Source organism: Eucyclogobius newberryi, unplaced genomic scaffold (assembly GCF_026437365.1).
Source record: "Eucyclogobius newberryi isolate DKJ021-1_F unplaced genomic scaffold, fEucNew1.0.hap1 SCAF_11, whole genome shotgun sequence".
In the NCBI taxonomy this organism is placed as follows: Eukaryota; Metazoa; Chordata; class Actinopteri; order Gobiiformes; family Gobiidae; genus Eucyclogobius; species Eucyclogobius newberryi.
Genome location: NW_027315735.1, coordinates 25,492,982 through 25,512,796, shown reverse-complemented (window position 1 = coordinate 25,512,796; position 19,815 = coordinate 25,492,982). Strand labels below are relative to the sequence as shown.

The window sequence follows — 19,815 nt, the reverse complement described above, 5'->3', positions numbered from 1 at the left end:
CATTACGTAGTGATGTCTATCTCAAAAAGTATGTGGTACACTTGCAACAGATTGTGCACTTCCCTTCACCTTTCCTCTGTCCTTCACGCTCCAGCTTTTGGTTGGACTACTTCGTATAGTCTGGATCACTTTTCCTTCCCTTGAGCAAAAATGTGCTCTCGATTTCTCTTTTATGCCCCTCTCCTCGTGTCCTCTCTCTTTTATCCTTCTGTGCCTTAAAATATTTCCCATCCTCTTTTTGTTTCAATACATCAATAATTTTGATTTACATTTCCTCAGACGTTCCACTGTTCAGTCATCTGTCTGGCTAAATGAGCATAATGTGCCATGCAAGAGATTTGAAATATAACCGCTGACAAACTGCATGAAATTAACTTTAATCTCTTCCACTGCAGCCTTTATCAAATCTTAATTTGATTTTTTCATTTTTATCTCAGCCATTTTAAACCCCTAGATTCTTTTTGTGGTTCTGACCTCATCTGTTATGCTCATCTCTACTGATAGTTCTCATCTGTTTTCTGTCCTCCATCTGTTGTGAATATTATTTGCTGAACTGACTGATATTTCTGGACCTGACTGAATGTCCGGGCTATAATGTTATAACGCATTGACCCATTTAGTGCGGTCCGTGTGCGGCCGGATGCTTTTATTTGTTTAACCAATTCTTTGCCAGGAAAGTCACTTTAGATTAGGGCTGGGCTGGATTTTTTGTTTGCTTTCGTGTCAATATGAAATTTGGAATCTTGTGATATAATTCTGGGTGCACCGCTGCAGGTTTTCTCATAAGATTTGTCAGATATTGATGCTAACACTGATACAGAAAGAACTATCACTTACATATCCTTAAACAAGTCAAATATTAAAGATGCCACTGTAAAGCATTATGTCTGGCTCAATTACATCATGAATTATACTATAATTTATATAGTTATAGATACTTCTTAGTATAATTTATGTCATGATAAAAAAAATCTTGGCTATATCACCCTGCCCTACTTTAGATCATTCCTTTTCCAACAGTTGTAATGTATTTGTATATTGCATTTAAGAGCTAACTTACCTATGGCTAAATGAACGTGTAACATCATACCTACCTACCATTTTTAACTTCTTAGCAGTTTTTAATACATTTTTTTGTCTTTTTTGTCAATTTTTTCGCATTCTGCTCCCCACACCAAAAGAAGTGCGGACTCAAACGCATAAGCAGGGCTCCGTACACGATGGATTAATGTACGTTTAAAAACTCAAAAAGGTCAACTTCATCATGATTCATTATATATGTCTGGAGGTGAAAGAATAAAAAGCTTTCTTGAGGTGCAGATGGAGGGAACTTAAAGGAGGAGCGGAGCGAGGGAGCGAACCACATGTAGTTCCTGTGTTTGATCATGGAGCCACATTATACAGAAATGCAAACTCAGCTCTTCAGAACCACACCTTCAGATTGGCAGATCACAGGCTCGTACAGTATATATTACACCTAATGGCCCCCAAACACATTACCTGGCTATGTACAGTGCATATGACATCCCTTTATCACAGCCAAGCATCAATATTTCATAGTTATAGACCTGGGCAGTACGGCAACACTTGACAAGAGCGGCAATAGTGTGGATACTCTGCTCCAGCCATTTAACCATTGCAGACTCTTCCACTTTTAATGTATCACCTTCATATGCACAATAATATCTGTAGTCTTTTGCCCATAACACAACGTGTATCTACAAAGCATTGCTCTAATAGGACGCCATTAAAACTATGTGAGAATGGGCGACATCATTATCGCATAGTCCTGGAGAACTCCCACGCTTCGACTGGATTAGATGGGACAATCAGAACTGTACCCTGTAAAAGCCAGTGATAATACCTTGTGTTTTATGGACTAATCCTATCCCACTTGCTAAATTCAGCATGTGGTAATCCCTCCCTCCAGCACTCATAATGCCCTTTGTAATTAATGGGCGCAGAGCTTCATTGAATCCCAGTGAGATAGTGAGGACAATGGACAGTTCACAGGTGGAAAGAGGAAATGAGCTTTGGGACGTATTTTATCTACCCTAAAGAACATAGTACATTGTGTTAACGATAAAAGAGCTCTGTGTAACTTTTGCAGGGGGTCTGTCCCTTGTGTTTGACGTGGAGGGACACACTCGGGACATTTAAGTCGACATCAAATTATTCAAATTTGCATGAGTCGTAACGGACAGAGAGAAATGGAATAGCAATTTGATGCCAACATATTAATACCCTGGAGGCCAGTACAGCCAAAAAGTATTGATTTCTTGGTCATAGTTTGTTTTATATGTAAATCTCACTTTTTATACAATTCAACCAGCATCGATAAAAAAGTAAAAAAATGATTTGTGCTTGTTTTGTACTCTGTGGAGCAGTTAGGAGTCTTTGTGTTGGTAAAATGTGCTCTACAAATATAGTTGGATTGGAAAAGTATCTATCTTGCATTTATGTCATAACAGGTATTTTTATTGCTCAAAAATACCTCCAAATACATGCATGCTTACTGTGCGCACGGCCCGCTCTCCATAGAACTGACCTGTAACTTGACCTGGCATGGAGTCCCCTCCTTCTCTCCATGGAGTCAGATGAGTTTAATGTCACGCTGTGGAACTTTCCAGGCAAAGCAATAACACCTTCATGGAGACAGGCCGGTTGTGGAGCCTCTTCCAGAAAAGTTACATGTTGCACTTTTAACCTTATGCTTTAAGTAATAAAGATTCATGTGTAAAGATCAGATTTTCTTTCATTTTGGGGATTCTCTTCCAATTTTATCGCAAGTTCCAAATTAATCTGCATTCTGGTGTTGCATGAGTCACACAATTCTGGTGTTGCATGCGTTTCTCTCTATATCACTTTAATGCCTTTCTGACACACTTTTCCTGGGGTGATATTTATAATTCTATATTTCCCTAGGTTATATGAGGGGAAGGAGCAAGCCGAGTTTGAAGACTCCCTGAAAAGCCTCTTTGAATCCATCAACAACCTGATGAAAACCGACTACACCACGACTCTGCTCAACAGGGTACAAAACGATGCTATATTTGTATCCACGTGTATTTCAATCCTCTTCTAATCTTTACATTACATTTACTAATGGGCCATCTTTTTCTTGGAGCATCAGTGCTGTTGGATATGGACTATAAATTGTAGTATATTGTTATAAATTACAGTGTATTGTTGGTGTTTATATTGAATCTGCATTTTAATCAAAGCAATTAGTGGTTATACACTGCACATCTTCTGCTACTGACTGAAATTATATCTCGTCCGTGCCAAAGGTCAATATCATTTCCATCTCCATAAAATATTAACACAAAGAAGAAAGTGACTTGCCAAAGAACAAAACACATGCAAATTGCTAGTCCAACAGTTCTCCTATAAGCTCCAAAATGTTTTATGTGCCTCTACAAACATTTCCCATCTTGCTTTACCTTTCAAAAAAACATGTTCCTTAAAATATATGTATTTTTTCAATCAATTTTAAGTTGATTGTGTAAATGTAGTGCCTAGAATGTATCTTGTCTTGTTTCGTGTCGACAGGTTGCTGCTCTGAAATACCTACCAACAGTGCTCCAAGATGTTGAGAAGGTTTTCGATGGTAAACTGCTCAGGTAAGCCTCCAGTTCATTTCATCACCACTCTAGAAATTATGTCAAACGTGATTTTATTTACAAATTATGAACCTTTGATTCCCATTTCCCAAAGAAAATACCCTGAAATGTATTGATGCTGCGTCGCTTTCTGTAAATTGCATTCACTTCTCCAGGAGATTTCTAGCTGCGGTGCATTTTATCATCGTGGCCTCATTACTTTAGTGAAAGAATCATTAAGACATCTGACCTATCAGCTCCTCTGTTCATTATCAGCTTGTGACCTATGTCTTTGCTGTTTATTTGATATTCACGTCTGCCACACCAGCTCTGCAAATGAAAACATGCCAACACCGTGTCACAAAGGTGCAACCTCTAACACCTGCCCAGAAGCACCTGTCGAAAGGCAACAAGTCAGTCAGTTTATTCTTTCACATACGACTCAGCTTTTGTATAATTCATTAAGATTTTACTACAGACAGGAATGCAAACTCACCCCAAGTCTGAACTTAAAAGTTAGTGTCCCTTTTGAATCTTTGATCAGAAGTGCCCAAGGCTAAACTAAGTAGTGTGAATACCAATCACAGACTAAGAGATGGATATTAAAGCGTTGTTGTATCTTTGTGTAGTCTTTTTAAGTCTCCAGAGGAGATACAACGCTGCATAAAAGAAAAAGATAGGCACACTCTGGGTCATACACAATTTCAAACTCAGGGCGTGTTCACTCTTGCACCGCATCAAGTTCAGACCAAACTGGGAGCAAAATCTACAACTGCACATAACTGGGCTCATATCAGGACCCAATTCTGATGAGTGTGAAGTACTTGGAGAACGAGAGAAATCAAGCCATAGCTGCCATATCTACAATAAAATAGCTGATGTATTCTGCTGCAACCCGCAGAACAATTAGCTACTGAAATAACTCAATTTAATTATGTTTTTTATGATCAAATCTACGTTTATTTTCACCACTTTTGACCACATCTTACAGTAGTAGAGCTGTTCAGAAAATATGACTTATTATGCTCACCATGTTGCATTGCCATTATTTGTGTGATCTTGCTCATCAAAAGGCACTGGAACATTAGAATCAGAATCAGAATCAGAATAGGGTTTATTGCCATTTGTCATGAACAAAATTCACAGACGTAGGAACTTGTCCTGGTGATTTGGTGCAGCACAAACAACAAAACATTGAACACTGAATTCAAAACAACACAACAACAGAAACATTGAACACTGAGTACTAAACGGTGCTAACATACTTAAGGGTCAGAGGTATTGTATTTCTATAAGCCTTGAAAGTGTCTGTGCAGACTGTGTGTCAGAGTTAGGCCCGATGAAACTAAATGGTGGACAGAAAACAAATGAAGATCGAACGGTTACCATGTGCTCAGCGCTCAATCTTACTAAGTGGCTCCAGCACTCCCAACCAGCCTTTTTAATTATTTTAAAATGGTATTTGGGTTCAGGCTCTACCTGTGTCTTCATTAGAGTGTGTCTAATTTTTCATTTTCCCATAGATGAACTCATTACTCGACTGAAGAACAAAAGCCAATCATTTATCATCTTGTATAGTGTTTCTGGAATTACAATATATAGCTTAACTCAAATAGACAGTAAACTACATGTATTTGGTTGGTTTGAACAAGAATTGAAAACATTTGTATTGACCATTTGTCCTCCAAGTTAACATGTTAGAAGCAGAAAAAATGCTTCGGATTTGCAGTAGGTCAGACCATTAACATCAATATCTGTTTTTGCTCCGTGATATTAATATGTATTTAATATTTTCTACCCAGCCAGTTGTTGCACGACTTCTACTCCTGCATTCCTCCTGAGAAACTCCAGAAGCAGAAAGTGCTGTCCATGACTGAGATTGTCAGCAGCCAGCTCTTCCGAAAGCAAGGTCAGCCTCTCTAGTCTCACGTGTAATTATCCATTTATATAAACTCTTCTGTTATGGCATTTCACTTCAATGGGAGATTACGCTAAAAGGTGGTGTTCTTTGGTTATGTCATCCATGCAGGCGGCTTTCTCGCAGCTTTATGACCAGCATCACTACTCTTTGCTCTAAGGCTTTTTTTATACCATCGCCTTTATGATGATGAAGCATATTATCACGCCGCATTTGCTCCTGCGCTGTCCCGTAAACCACTATAATAGCGTCGGGATAGTCTACGTGCACTATCTGTAAGTTTAAACGGGTTTCAGCCATAATTGTCGCATCGTCTTTAGCGTGTTTGCAATGACAGCTATGTAAAATAACCAAATACATAATAGGCTTTATAAAAGTCATTGGTCTTTCATCTTGAATTCCCACATACATAATAAACAGCGTGACTATTATGCAAGAAAAAAGAGAATGCTTTGTTTTACCTTGACCCATTTATACCATTTAAATATCTGTTGCCTCAGTTGGGGTCTGTTCTCAAAATAGGTTCCCCTCCACATGGGCAATGTGGGGCGGGGATTGTTGTTGTTCAAAAGTGTGTGTGAATGATATCCCAAGTATACTGTGCCATGATTACAGTTGAAATGCCAACAGATATGGCCATTGTTCCATCAAAAATAAATAACCTCTCACTCTCGGCCCCGTCTTTCCATCCAGCGTTTTTCAATCAGCGCAAAAGCAGCACAATCACATACACTATTATTATCATCAGTGCAAGAGGTACCTGTCCGCAGACTCTGTCCTGTTGGGCCCTGCTATTGACAGAAAATACACTTGTTTGTTTGGGTATAAATACTCACAGGAAAAGAAGAACTATTTGATTTTAACGTAGAGGTTTAAGATTTCATTCAAAACACACAGTGATACGATTTTTGTTATGGAAAGATAAAGATAAAGGGTGTTGACGCTACCAATATAAATACATTATTATTGTAGTATGTTTGTTGAACATCATTGCATAATTAGTAAATGCCATGTATCTCATTTGTTTTGTAATATGCCTCTGATCTGTATTTGAGTGTGTAGTTTAGGGTATCATAGCATACACAACAAGTAAACACTATACACTATAAATGATCAGTGTGTCTAAAAGTAAGCAGGAAGTAACATGTTTAGACCTTGTGATCATCAAATAATTAAAAGCTGTCTGTGGTTATTGCAAAGTGCAGACATCCCACTCATTCATTATTCTTGGCTAACAGAGGTGATGCCACTTCAGGATTGGACCCCTTGTATTGATTCTATCTCAAATCATTCATTCCCTTGTGATCTGACCGATGGGCTCACCCTGTGTCCACACAGTCACTGCCCCGTGCCACACTGAGGACGGGCTGTTCACAGTGAAGGGTAAAAACAACATGATCCAAGGCATAACCTATAGGGATGCTATGATCTACAAATACATTTAAGCTATCTCTCCAGAGGCCAGAGTGTGAATAGTGTCTTTTTAGAAAAATGAATTAGAAACATTTCAAGGAAAAACATGAACTATGATGGGTTGGCACAAGAAGGAAAAAAAATAGATGGAGCAATGTGAAAGATGGGATTTAAATTATGAAGAGGCTACAGGTTGGAGATGGAAACAAAATCTCTCTGGCACTGAAAAATAGAAAGTTAATGAGAAAAAGGACACTGGTCTTACTTTGCCATCAATCTGTCCTGTAGTGATTAATATTTATGTCCTGTTCACAATAAAATGTATCTCCTGCTCTGAGAGCTCTCCTTCCTCTGCAGTTCCTCAGATAGATGTCGTATTTATTCATTGCTTCATTTACACATGGGTCATTTACAGCAGTTTCTCTCCCGACTCCTGCTTTTCAAATGAGTACTGACACTGTGTGGAAATTGAGATGTATTGGGATGCTAATCAGAATGCCTGTATGTGGAGAAGTGATTTGGTCAGGAGGTTGAAATATAGGAGCTTCGAATTATATATTTAAAATGGCTAATGGCCCCCGGTGTCCCATCGCTGCAATGCACTACATATTTAATAGGCCTACCTGTCAGCCGGAGTGGGGCCAGTCTTTGGGGAGAACTGCCTCTGTCAGAGATGCAGCTTAGCCCACATCTGTGAGAGCCACACAGAAGGTCATTATTTTCACCCGATTCTCTACATATACAAACAAAATAAATGCCCTTGGCATACTTTTGGAACATAACAGTCAACAGTGTATTGTTTGGATTTAGATTTCAGTATTGACACGGATTTTATTGTGTTTCCTGAAAGAATCTGCCGTGGTGCAACAGCGGTGCAGATCTGTGTAATCACCAACTGTTAGCCTTTTATTGTTTTATAATAATATTCAGGCATTCATCTAATTTCAACTTTAGATGTTGTTTTAATGTATTTTTGCACCATTTACAGTCATGAACTTTGGTTTGAAGGAGTGGAATTGTTTGTGTTGAACAGTTTCAATGATGCAGCATATGCTGGTGGGATTAGAGACTTGACAGCACACACTGAATGCACATAAACATTCACTGGGACACACGCTCTCATCCCGTCATGTGGATTAATCCGTCTCTGACAAAATTAAATGTACAGGCCACGTTATGGCTCAATTTAGGCAAATTACACCTGACTAGAACAGCGTGACAGATTGAGAGCAGCCGCTCAGATAAGGAAAAAAGATCAGGGAGAGCAGAGAGCTGGCTTACACAGGGATGAGTCTGTCATTTTGTTTGCCGTCTAGTTTTCCAAAGCTGGTTAAAGCCCTGGATACACTGTACTGAACTGTCTGTTAAGAAAGCAGATTAAAGAATGGAAACTCAAGTAAACAAGTCGTAAATAAACAATGTCTTTTCATTGTTTTGGTGTGATTTTCCTGCTGCAGTGTTCACACATTGTTTTAAAAGTGTCCTGTTGTCTGATGAATATGAGTGACTCATGGACTGTACAGTTATTATCACAGATTTAATCAGTGCTGAGTGAATTCTGTAGGGCCTACACTCTCCACCAATCAGCATTAGCCTCCAGTGCCTTTAGACTTTAACTCTAATCATAAAGACTGGGGGTTTTACATCTGGCTCCGAAGATGCAATAAATTAGACAAATTACACTGTTTATTGCTTTATGTCTTGAGGTATAAATTCAAACTGGTACAGAGTATAACATTTTACATTTTTGGACACTTAAGGACAAATGTTTGTTAGTTTGTGTGTAATTCTGCCTGAAACGACTTTTAAAAGCTGTGCTGCTTTTAAGGTTTTGGTTTGTAAGGTAACAAGCCTGTTTGCTATAGAAGAATGTAAAAAGATCTGCACACACAGAGGCAACTGTTAACTAATTTACCTATTTTTTAGTTATTACAGACATATGCATATTATTGACCTACAGTAACCGTACGGTATGCTACAGTTAGCCAAGAGGTTTCATCTGTTGTCCTTATTTCCGTCTTTGCTATGATGAGTGAAAAAAATAAATATTGAAAAGCAGTTTTTCTATATAATAATACTGAAGGTTTTTGTGAATTAAAAATATATCCTCTTTCTCTGCTACATATGGCATTTTACAGTGTCTCCTATATTACATTGAATAATGAGCTTTAGAGGTGTGAATTGCATTTCGTTGTCCCCAGCTACTATTTTATTTGATGACGGCTGACACAATATTAACAGCTAAGTATTGTGTTGCTTTATGTAGCTGGCACTAAGTCATTGGACCTCTGCAGCAAATCCTTTCTTACTTTAGCTGCTCAACCACTAATGGCTTTTTCAAGACTTAATTAAGATCTTTGAAGAGATGTAAAAGGAACAACTTTATATTTGTAGATGTTGATAATTTAGAACCAACCTTTGTGAATAATGAAACATTTAATTAAGTTACGCATTGTAGCCAAATGATTAAAAGTCATTGATTGCTTCATGTCTGTCTCTAATCTAATCTAAACTATCTACTTTATTAATCTGTTTCGAGGTTTTTGCGGTAAAAAGAAGCTATGCTAAACATTTGTTTGCATTTACAGTTTAAATCGTAATATCAAATATGTATCTTTATGTTGGAGAGGTAATTTGAGATTGGGATTGGCACAAAGAATACACTGCCTCATTGGTGCCAACTTGATGAAGCAGCAACAAGACGGGCACTACTTTTAAAATAAATTCAAGCAGTTGTGGCTCTGAAAGAGAAGAAAAGCATGAGGTCTAAATGAGAACTGATGCAAGACACCTACAGTGACATGGAGGGATGAAGAAGCTATTGAGTCTCACTTAGTTTGTCCCATGGCGTGTTCTCAACATATTCCCCAGATTTGGTTGTTTTGCATCCAAACCTTCTCATTATCATCTTTCCCATTACTCCATCTTCCTGAGAGCCAAAAATGACAAGCAAAACAGTGGGAGAAGTGAGATTTAGACGTTCCCCCCAAAACAGACAGTGCCTTCTAACATGACGTGCTATAGTTTATGATGTTTGGCAGGCAATGGGGAAAATGGCGTGTGGGGAAGATGAGCCGTCTGCTGAGCCATCAGAATTATGCTTAGTGCTGATGTACTAGACTGCCAACCCACACACATCCTTTATTCCCTGATTCTTTTGGCATATCAAAAGTTAATAGGGCATTGGATTACATAGGCAAAGGGCAAACCACAATGCACACATTAAGGGGAGGGTTAAGGCATTTATTATTTTATTATTATTGTCTTTGTGGGAAATTTGTCTTGAGCCATCCTTCAATGCATGAGGAAGGCACCAACATTGGCATAATCCAGGTCCAAGGTCCAAAAAGTTACCTTGGAAATATATCATCACACAATAATGTCAAGATCAAGATATTTTTACCACTTTAAAACTACACAAAACACAATGCCTGTTTCCCTTAAAACCCATGCAATGGTTGCAAAATCAAACCTCCCATAACACACTGTTAAAAAGCATCGTGAGCATCTGTTATGTCCCGCTCCAATTGTTTGCACTTGCACAATGCTTCAGTCTTATCCACTTACTCATCTCTTTCCGAAAATGCTACTCCACCAACATCTGTCTCCGTTTTGTTTAAAAATGGTTCAACTGCATTTTCTCAAGACTTGTTCTGTTCGCTTTATGTGCACCATTTGAACACTCCCTTGTCTCCTCTCTGTCTCTATGACCCTACTTGTATTTCTCTGCTCTGTTTCTTGCCTTCCAAACAAGACTCACAAAATGGTGTGAGGTTATGGGATTATAGCTGTGACTGATGTTAGCCTGCCAATCCCAGTAGGATCTGTCAGATTTGAAGAAAACCCCAAAGTTTTGTCTAAAGAGCTTAGACGGAAAAGATCTAGGCCACTACACGACTTGTACAATATAAATGCTCTCTACAAAACCTCTACATGCTGCCGTTAGGTCAGTTGATACACAGCGAAACTGTGTCCAATGACAATTATGCAGACGACGCTCAGATCTATGTTTCACTATCGGCAGGTGACTATGGGCCAGTAGATTCACTCTGTCACTGCATCCAACAGATCAGTTTGTGGATGCAAAACAACTTTTTCCAGCTGAACTCAGACAAGACTGAAATAATCGTTTTTGGCCCACAGAAACAAAGAGAAAGTGTTAGCGGTCACCTCCAGAGTCTCGCTCTAAAACCTACAAACCAAATTAGAAATCTGGGGGTAATAATGGACTCAGACTTGAACTTTAATAGCCACGTCAAATCAATAACATCAGCAGCTTTTTACCATCTAAAAAACATTGCCAAAATCAAAAGTATAGTGTCCAAACCAGATTTAAAGAGACTTATCCATGCGTTTGTCTCCAGTAGATTAGACTACTGTAACGGCCTGCTCACTGGTCTCTCCAAACGAGCTGTAAAACAGCTGCAGTACATCCAGAACGCTGCTGCTCGGGTCCTGACTAGAACCAGGAAGTATGATCACATTAGTCCTGTTCTCAGGTCTCTGCACTGGCTCCTGTGGCTCAGAGAAGAGACTTTAAAGCAGCTCTGCTTGTGTACAAGTCTCTCCATGGCCTAGCACCAAAGTACATCTTGGATATGTTAGTGCCATATGAACCATCTCGGACTCTGAGGACCTCAGGGACCGGCCTCCTGCTGGTGCCCAGAGTCAGGACAAAACATGGACCGGCCTCCTGCTGGTGCCCAGAGTCAGGACTAAACATGGACCGGCCTCCTGCTGGTGCCCAGAGTCAGGACTAAACATGGACCGGCCTCCTGCTGGTGCCAGAGTCAGGACTAAACATGGACCGGCCTCCTGCTGGTGCCAGAGTCAGGACTAAACATGGACCGGCCTCCTGCTGGTGCCAGAGTCAGGACTAAACATGGACCGGCCTCCTGCTGATGCCAGAGTCAGGACTAAACATGGACCGGCCTCCTGCTGGTGCCAGAGTCATGACTAAACATGGACCGGCCTCCTGCTGGTGCTCAGAGTCAGGACTAAACATGGACCGGCCTCCTGCTGGTGCCAGAGTCAGGACTAAACATGGGGAGTCTGCATTTCAGTTTTATGCAGCTACAATCTGGAACAGTCTTCCTGAAGATGTGAGACAGGCTTCTACTCTGACAATGATCAAATCTAAGCTAAAAACAGTTTTGTTCAGCTGTGCATATGACTGAAAGGATTTTCTTTGCACTCTTCTCTTTTACGTCTTGAACTTTTTTGTTATTTCTGTCATGTCTTTGTTATTTTAATGCATTTTTTCCTGTTGTGTGAAGCACTTTGAATTACCTTGCATACGAATTTTGCGCTACAAATGAACTTGCCTTGCCTTAAAGCTCTCAAGATAGGAAGAGAAGAGAAAGATGTACTGTAATGTACTAATCTAAAATCAAGGTGTAGATAGGTTTCTGAAAACAAACACTTTACAAAAAAAAGTACAGGTGCTGCAAAACATTATAGCAATTATTCTAGCTTGTCCTATTAGTGCTTTACTATTCTTCGTAAAGCCAAGGCACACCAGCGCACAGCGAGTCAAACACATGCATCAACACACAGTGAAGGCCTCGTGTTACAGCTTTATGTGGCATTCAGGTGATACTATAAATGTTTTAAACTAAACAACCAACAACGCCACCAGGCTTACACCCGGAAAACTAACTAAAAGGACACACAGATTCGTTCTTGATTATACAGAGGCAGATTCCAGTTTCATGACATGTCATTTATTTACCAGGCTATTAATTTAATAAATACTTTGACAACACAAGCTTAGGTAACAAATCAAGTAGAGGTAATCACAGTTCGTATCAGTTCTTTATGCGTGGATGTATAGTCTTTTAAGAGTCCAGTGGACCTGGACAACACAGGGCACAGACGTCCATATCAACAGAGGGCAGGGCAAGGTAACGGCTCCAGCGCACACCACCGCTCCAGATAATTTAGGTTACATCTGAAAAGAGACCTGGTTAACGCTAACCTGAACACTAGGCAACCGGCATATCAAGCTCAGGACGTACCACGTTAGTCAACCACGTGTTGTGGGGTCATGACAGCGAGACCACAACAATCCCGAGTCAGCAGAGATCACATCGGAGCGTTAACAAAGCGGCGCCAGGTGACAGGCCACGGCACTGGAGAGCGGAGGAACGTGGAGCACCACCCAGACCCAGGAAGTGCGTAGGTCAGAGGATGAATGACAAAACTGAACAACATTTTATTGGCCAACGGCCCTAATGATTAGCCAATAGGAAGTGGCATGGTCTGCCCGCAGGCCATACTGCCACATTTCGATAAACTTCATCACAATTCTAGCGGTATTTTAATATGGAATTTTACCTGCAGATTACTGACAAAATGAGAGACATAGGAAGAGGCTGTTTGAGGAGACGGAAGGCAGTGGTTTTAACAGATTTATTAGTGCGAGACTAGTGTCTGTCGTGCACAGAGTACAGCAGGAGCTAATGGCGCTGTACATTGGCCTTTAATAGTCCAGTAATAATGCAGTAATAATAACTTAACCTGTGTTTTTAAATTAGTTGAACACAAATTAATTAATAAATAACACATCATATGCAAAGTAATTTAGCCGTACAACATAAAGATAATAAGATAAGGAGAAACATGTTGTTAGTGCATTAAAAATAATCAGTATTCTGGTTGCAGTGCACTAATCATTTCCATATCTTTCATCACCACACAAGCAGTCATCACTTTGATTCAGCTCTCAGTGCAGACTGCAAGGTTCAAGGCCTGGAGGAATTATGTAGAGCAATCATTTCATAGTAAACAAGGACCTAGACCTTGTTTGACCAGTGCTTACACGCTTGAAACATGCCAGATATAATAGGTCTTTAGGAACAGCGCTTTTGAGGCTGAGGCAGCAGATATTAATGTTGCTTATGTGCATTGAGAAATACCTGGAGAGTGCTCGAACGGCCTTGTGTAGCTCATTATTTTGGATGTGCACATTGAGGCATTTCAAAGGGGTAAATTAAAGCAGAAGCCAGTTATAATCAAAGCAGACGGCACAGGCACAGGGCAGTAGAAATGGGTGGGTGTGTATCCTCTGTAATTGTTTGTGGATCCTGTTGTTTGAACTGTATTTGTTCTAATTACCCAAGTTGTTGCTTCTAATGACACAAGGATATGTTGGAGAATCAGAATATACTGTTTTGATGTGAGAAGTTTTGAAAGGTTACACTTTATTGTCCCTGTAGGTGGTGGTTTATATCGACAAAACATTTTTTTTTTAATCCTGATAATGATTATCAGATGATATTAAATGTGCTAAAATGTACCTGGAACTGTCTTGTTTGAGGTTCTTCTATCTAAATAATACAAATGTGAATATAATTAAAGATAAGGGAGCAGAAATGTCAATTGTTTGAAAAATAAACTTACAGTGTTTTTTATTCAACTCCTATTGCAGCCGTTCGAAATATACTTTGTCCTAATATTCTACAGCAGAGCAGCACCCTGGGGACCCAACTTCAAAACTTGAGTGCGGTAACGGTCAAAAGTGGCTGGAGGATTTGCCAATTAAAAACATTTTTATACCAGTGCGATATTAGACCAAACCTAAAAAGTATAATTGTGTCTTTTAAGGAATGTCTCAGTGTAACATTTTAGTTTTAGCATTATTTTGAGAAGAAACATCACAATTTAACAAATATTCCCAACCAAATGACATTGAAATCCTTAAATTGCTGTCTTTCACAAGTCTAAATGTATTAAATCATATTATCTTGATGAAAAAGTAAGGATGTTGTCACACAATCATCTAGATAAAAACGCCCTTTACATGGTTTTGACTTTAACTCATTGTTGCGGCCTGCCTGTCAGGATTATTATTAAAGATTATATTGTGACAATATCAATATAAATAAAAAGAAAATACATTAAATAAATTAAATAAAAAAAATAATAAAATAAATGAAATAAATGAAATAATACATAGATAAATAAATAACCTTGACATCCCTGGTCTATAAACCTCTTTTGTCCACACACATAGACAAATGCATCCATCTTTATTGTCATGGCCTAATAGATGGAGAGCTCTATAATGCCTGCTGGATTAGTTTAGTCTTTTGATGGAGTGACTGTTGTTGAGGGTCCACTCAGCGCCGCGTGGTCTTAGCTTCGTTAATAATGACACCAACGAGCGTCAGTTGAAATGAGCTTTTAATGGCTTCTGTTCTACCTGCGGCTTCACTGAGGGATGGCTGAGGCGAGGGGCGAAGGATCAGACAGATGGGACAAACAGGAACGAGATGTCAGGGATGTATTTTTAGAGTGCACTTGAAATTGAAAGCTGAAACTTGAAACCTTTGATTTTACATTGCGTAACAATTTTTTAAAAATATTGTCGTGAATGTAATAATCTGCTTATTTTGCCTGTATGTAATAGGTCTGAAAAGTGTTATGTTATACAGTTCTTTGAAATCTATTCATTTCCATTTTTACGTACATAGATTATTATCTAGAAAGAAAAAAACGCATGATTATTATCAGAATTTTAGAAGTTTTGACCAGTTAATATTTTATTTCTTGATGGACATATTATTAATATTAGTATTTAAAGTAATTTACCGTAACCAGAGATGGATATACATCAATTTTGTACATTTAACATTGAATCTGTATCTTTTATCGTTTTTGTTACAGAAATGTCAACATAACGTACTTCTAATGATTCTAAAGTTGTGTGAATTTGTGTCACAACATTATTTTACCTATATTGTTTTCATCGGTGACCTGGTGGAGACTGAAGTTTAATGTGCATAGTGGCTCCAAGAACAAAACAGATGAATTCAGTTTAAATGTTATTAAACTATTATAGTGTAGTGAAACCACACGACAGATCTATTAACGTATACATAGTTGTACATCAATTATATATTGACACTAATTACTCTTCCCCATAGATATGGTTGCATAGCTGACACATTTAATAACAGATGTAACGATGATTCATTAGGAAAATGGATTTCCAAACTTGAGGTTGCAGTGATTGATGTGTTGACTTCCTGGCTGACGGGCAGTGTTCCTGTTTGAGACTGTAAGCAGACACTTGATTGATACGACTCCATTGTGGGATCAGGCTGAATTTCTTCTTCAGGGGTCCATGCCATCATTATTCATGGCACTGTGGGTGCAGCTGTCTCCACAGGTGCAGCGCCAAATGATTAAAAAGCCTCTGGGACCCTGCATTTGCAATAGTTTGATCTCTTTTTCTGAGAACATGTATGTATGCATATTGATCTATACCGTATGTTAGTTCTGAGTTCAATTCAAAATGTGGATTCAATTGGATTTAATTATATCGTATGGACCATGTAACCTTTCTGGTGCCACAGTATGTATTACATTCCAGGTGTTTTATTGCTCAAATTTTACTTGAAAAACTTTCTGATTGTTGTTGTTGTTGTGTTACTTTTTATGGCGGTTGGTAGCAAACTGAAAAGGTGCATTTACCACCACCTACTGTAGTTGTACGTATTCAAAGTATGTGTTTTATGCTATAGTGTATTTAAACAAAAAAAAAACAAAAAAAAGGAGAGAGACAAAGAGCAAGAGAAAGATGAAGAATGAGAGAGGGTAAGAGAGACACAGATCTACACAGATCTGACCTGTAACTTGGCCTGATGTCATTCATGATGATAGACATTTAGTGTGTGCCATACTGTGGAACATTCCAGGCAGAGCAATAACATCTCCATGGAGACCAGCAGGTGGCGGGCCCTCCACCAATAAAGTTACAAAATGTACCTTGACTTAACTCTTAACTTGATCCTTATGGAGTGTGTATATTTTCTCCCAGAATGCCGTGATGTTTTACTTCCCATGATGCTGCGGGAGCTGCGTGTGGCATTAGCCAGCATGGCTGATGGACCCCATGACGAGCGCAGGAACAGCCTGGAGCTGCTCAACAACATCCTGGAAGTCCTCAGCAGGGACAATGTAGTAAGTCATGTCTCCACCGTCTGCCCTTCTGACTGTGGAGGAGCTTCTTCTAATCTAGATCAAGATATTGCAGGAAAACACCAGATTACAATATCAGGTGGTCTTTGTCATCTTAAAACGGAAAAAATATCAAAATATAGTAGTTTCAAAAAAAAAAATCACTATTTTTTTTCAATCACCAACAATTATTTATCAAACCTTTATTTTAATCATCCCAAACTCAAGCGCAATGCACTGGGATGGGGTAGCAGTGGCTCAGTGGTTAGAGCACTTTGGTCATCGGCTCAATTCCTGTGTTGTTGTGTCCTTGTGCAAGACATTTTACCCACCTTATGTTTGAATGTGGCTACAGCAATAGTTTGAGAGACTGGCTAGCTAGTTCAGTGAAAAACAAACGTCGTCGTAAGCCATTAAAACCATAATATTACAGATGACTTGTGCTTACCTGCTGCATACAGGCGACATGACAAGGAAAGAATCACTAAAACACATGGTCAAATGTTACAGATGTTGTGGGCGTGTGCAGCAACACAACACAAATTGAAATAAACATATAGCGTGTATTTTAAAATTCAAACCACCGCTAACTGGACATTTGTCAATACCCTGCAGGGATAATTATTCATACACAGCCCACAGGGTCCTTGAAGGGGTCTGCCTAATGATATGTAGGCGGGAAGAGGCAGTGAATGCAGCTGGGAGTCTGAAATCTGCATAAGTATATTGAATATACGCTAAGCAGGTAAAGTGGGGTCAATTGATGGCTTAGAATTGGGAGTCGGTTTGCAGCTCTGACCTTAAAGACTTGATTGAGTGATTACCTGAGTGACACTTATTTCTACATAGCTTCACTACCTGGAATAAAAAAAACACACACAAAAAAAACACATGGAATTCTGTTGTTTTACAAGTCAAGAGATGGGCAGTTTGAGTTTGGCTGCTCAATAATTCACCACGTTTGTTTTGCAGCAATTACATTTTAATCCACTTCCCTTTATTTCATTTTCTGGGTTGTGATAAAGTTGTCAAAGTACACATTTTTCCCAAAGTCGTCAGAGAAATGCGTTCTGAGACATCAAGACAAATGGACTGGAGGTTTTGAGAGCTTGCACCGAATGCATAAGTAACCATCTTTCCCTGGCACGCACTCAGGACTGTGCTTAGTGATGAAAGGATAACAGAAATTCAAAGTCAGTCATGCCTGGCTTTACCTTTTCTCCTACGTCTCTTTTCTTGTGAGATTGTTTTGTCATAAAACTGATAAAACATCTGCTTCTACTTGAGTTGGTAGATATTGAAAGAATTAATGTTTTTCCTTCAGTGCTACACATTGTTATTTTCACAGCTACTCAATGTTAAGAAGCATATTTTCTTAATGGAACAATGTAATGCATTGTTTTACGAGGACATAATACTTGTGAAATGCTTCAGATAAGCGTTTACTGCTCTTTCTAAAGTTTAGCATAAAATTCCTCCATGCATTTGGCTTAAAATCTAGTTCCAATTCACTTTGAAGTTAACACAGTGCCCCTTCCTTTAAACACATTTTCTGTGACCATGTTCAGTCACTCCCTGCTTATGCTAATGTTTCATTTCCACATTGATATGCTCAGATTTTAGGGCTTAAACAACCCAAACAGGCATGTATAATTTGGTGGATATTATTCAAATGATGCACAGGTGTCCGTTGTGGTAAAGCGGTGTGTCTTTATAGCAGATGCTTCACTGCACGCACTGCACATTAATGACCCAAGGTAATACTGAAGCAGGCCTCATTGACCAGCTCATGTGTCGGCCAGTGACTGCAAGAACCATAATGGGGCTTTACGCAGACGTTTAGAATTGATAAGCAAATATTAACAAATTATTACCAAACCTATTAGCTGACAACCAATACATTTTACAAATATATATATAACTCTTTATTGCCAGCCCTGTTCTCATGAAACCCCCATGTTTTAGATCCATTTAGAACAATCTTTGCAGCGCTACAGAAAACATTGTGCTACAGAGAAACCACATGTTGAACACAAAAAGAACATTCATTTAAAGGAAAGTTGTAAAAATGAAGAATTATTTTGACTTGTTGAGCAATTTTAGGCAGTAGAAATATGGAGGAATTTAGTATTTACTTTGCGTGTACACAACAATTGCCGTACTTTATCCAAACACATTTAAATTGTACTAGTGACAATTGAAAGAAGAAGAATTGTGTGGCTTTGTATGATGTCTGCTCTTTCTTGTGCTTTAGGGGGAAACGTTTCAGCACGTCCAGGACATCGTGGTTTCTTTGCTCACCATTATCAACAGGACCGTGATCTCGATGGGGCGAGAACATGCTCTCATAGTGAGTAAAAGTGCAGCCTCAGCAACTTTAATTTGCTCTTTTCATACCATCACACTTCAGATCAGTCCTTTTATGTACACTTTACTAGTTTGTGATGAATGTATTATCTCATTCAGCTCCATTTAGAAAGGTAAAAGCAGGTTAATGGAGTGGCCCACTGCAATTCTATAAAAATGTCAACTCTGGTCTAAGCAAAAGCAGTGATGTAATAATACTACCGGAAAAGCTCAAAGGACATTGCTTGCACAGTTTGTATAAATCAATGTTGAAAATATGCAGACTTTTCTGTTTCACCCGAGCACCTGATATTCTATGGTATTGTAGGACCGACGTGTGATGATTTCTCCTCTTCTCAGCAACATGTGACATCTTCACACTTGTTCACAGTGACATGATCCGTCAGGTGTAGAAGACAGAACTACAGCACAGACAGAAATACTCCTCACACATAAAAGGTCACAAAGCTCTATTGGTTTAATTGGACACACTAATGGAAGATCAAAAATCAAAGTGCAACATTAGCCACTACATCTGCCACAAGTGAGACATGACTGATCATGAGAAGGAAG

The 19,815-nt window shown here is 39.0% G+C and overlaps 1 protein-coding gene across 1 annotated transcript in view; it reads left to right on the top strand.

Annotated features, from left to right (window-relative positions):
• dock2-like (dedicator of cytokinesis protein 2) overlaps window positions 1-19,815 on the top strand; it is a 92,773-nt gene that overhangs the window by 23,338 nt on the left and 49,620 nt on the right. The window contains exons 22-26 of the mRNA XM_072439707.1: window positions 2,926-3,034; window positions 3,553-3,623; window positions 5,405-5,511; window positions 16,757-16,899; window positions 19,151-19,246. Coding sequence (XP_072295808.1) covers window positions 2,926-3,034; window positions 3,553-3,623; window positions 5,405-5,511; window positions 16,757-16,899; window positions 19,151-19,246 — 526 coding nt within the window. The remainder of the gene's footprint in view (window positions 1-2,925; window positions 3,035-3,552; window positions 3,624-5,404; window positions 5,512-16,756; window positions 16,900-19,150; window positions 19,247-19,815) is intronic.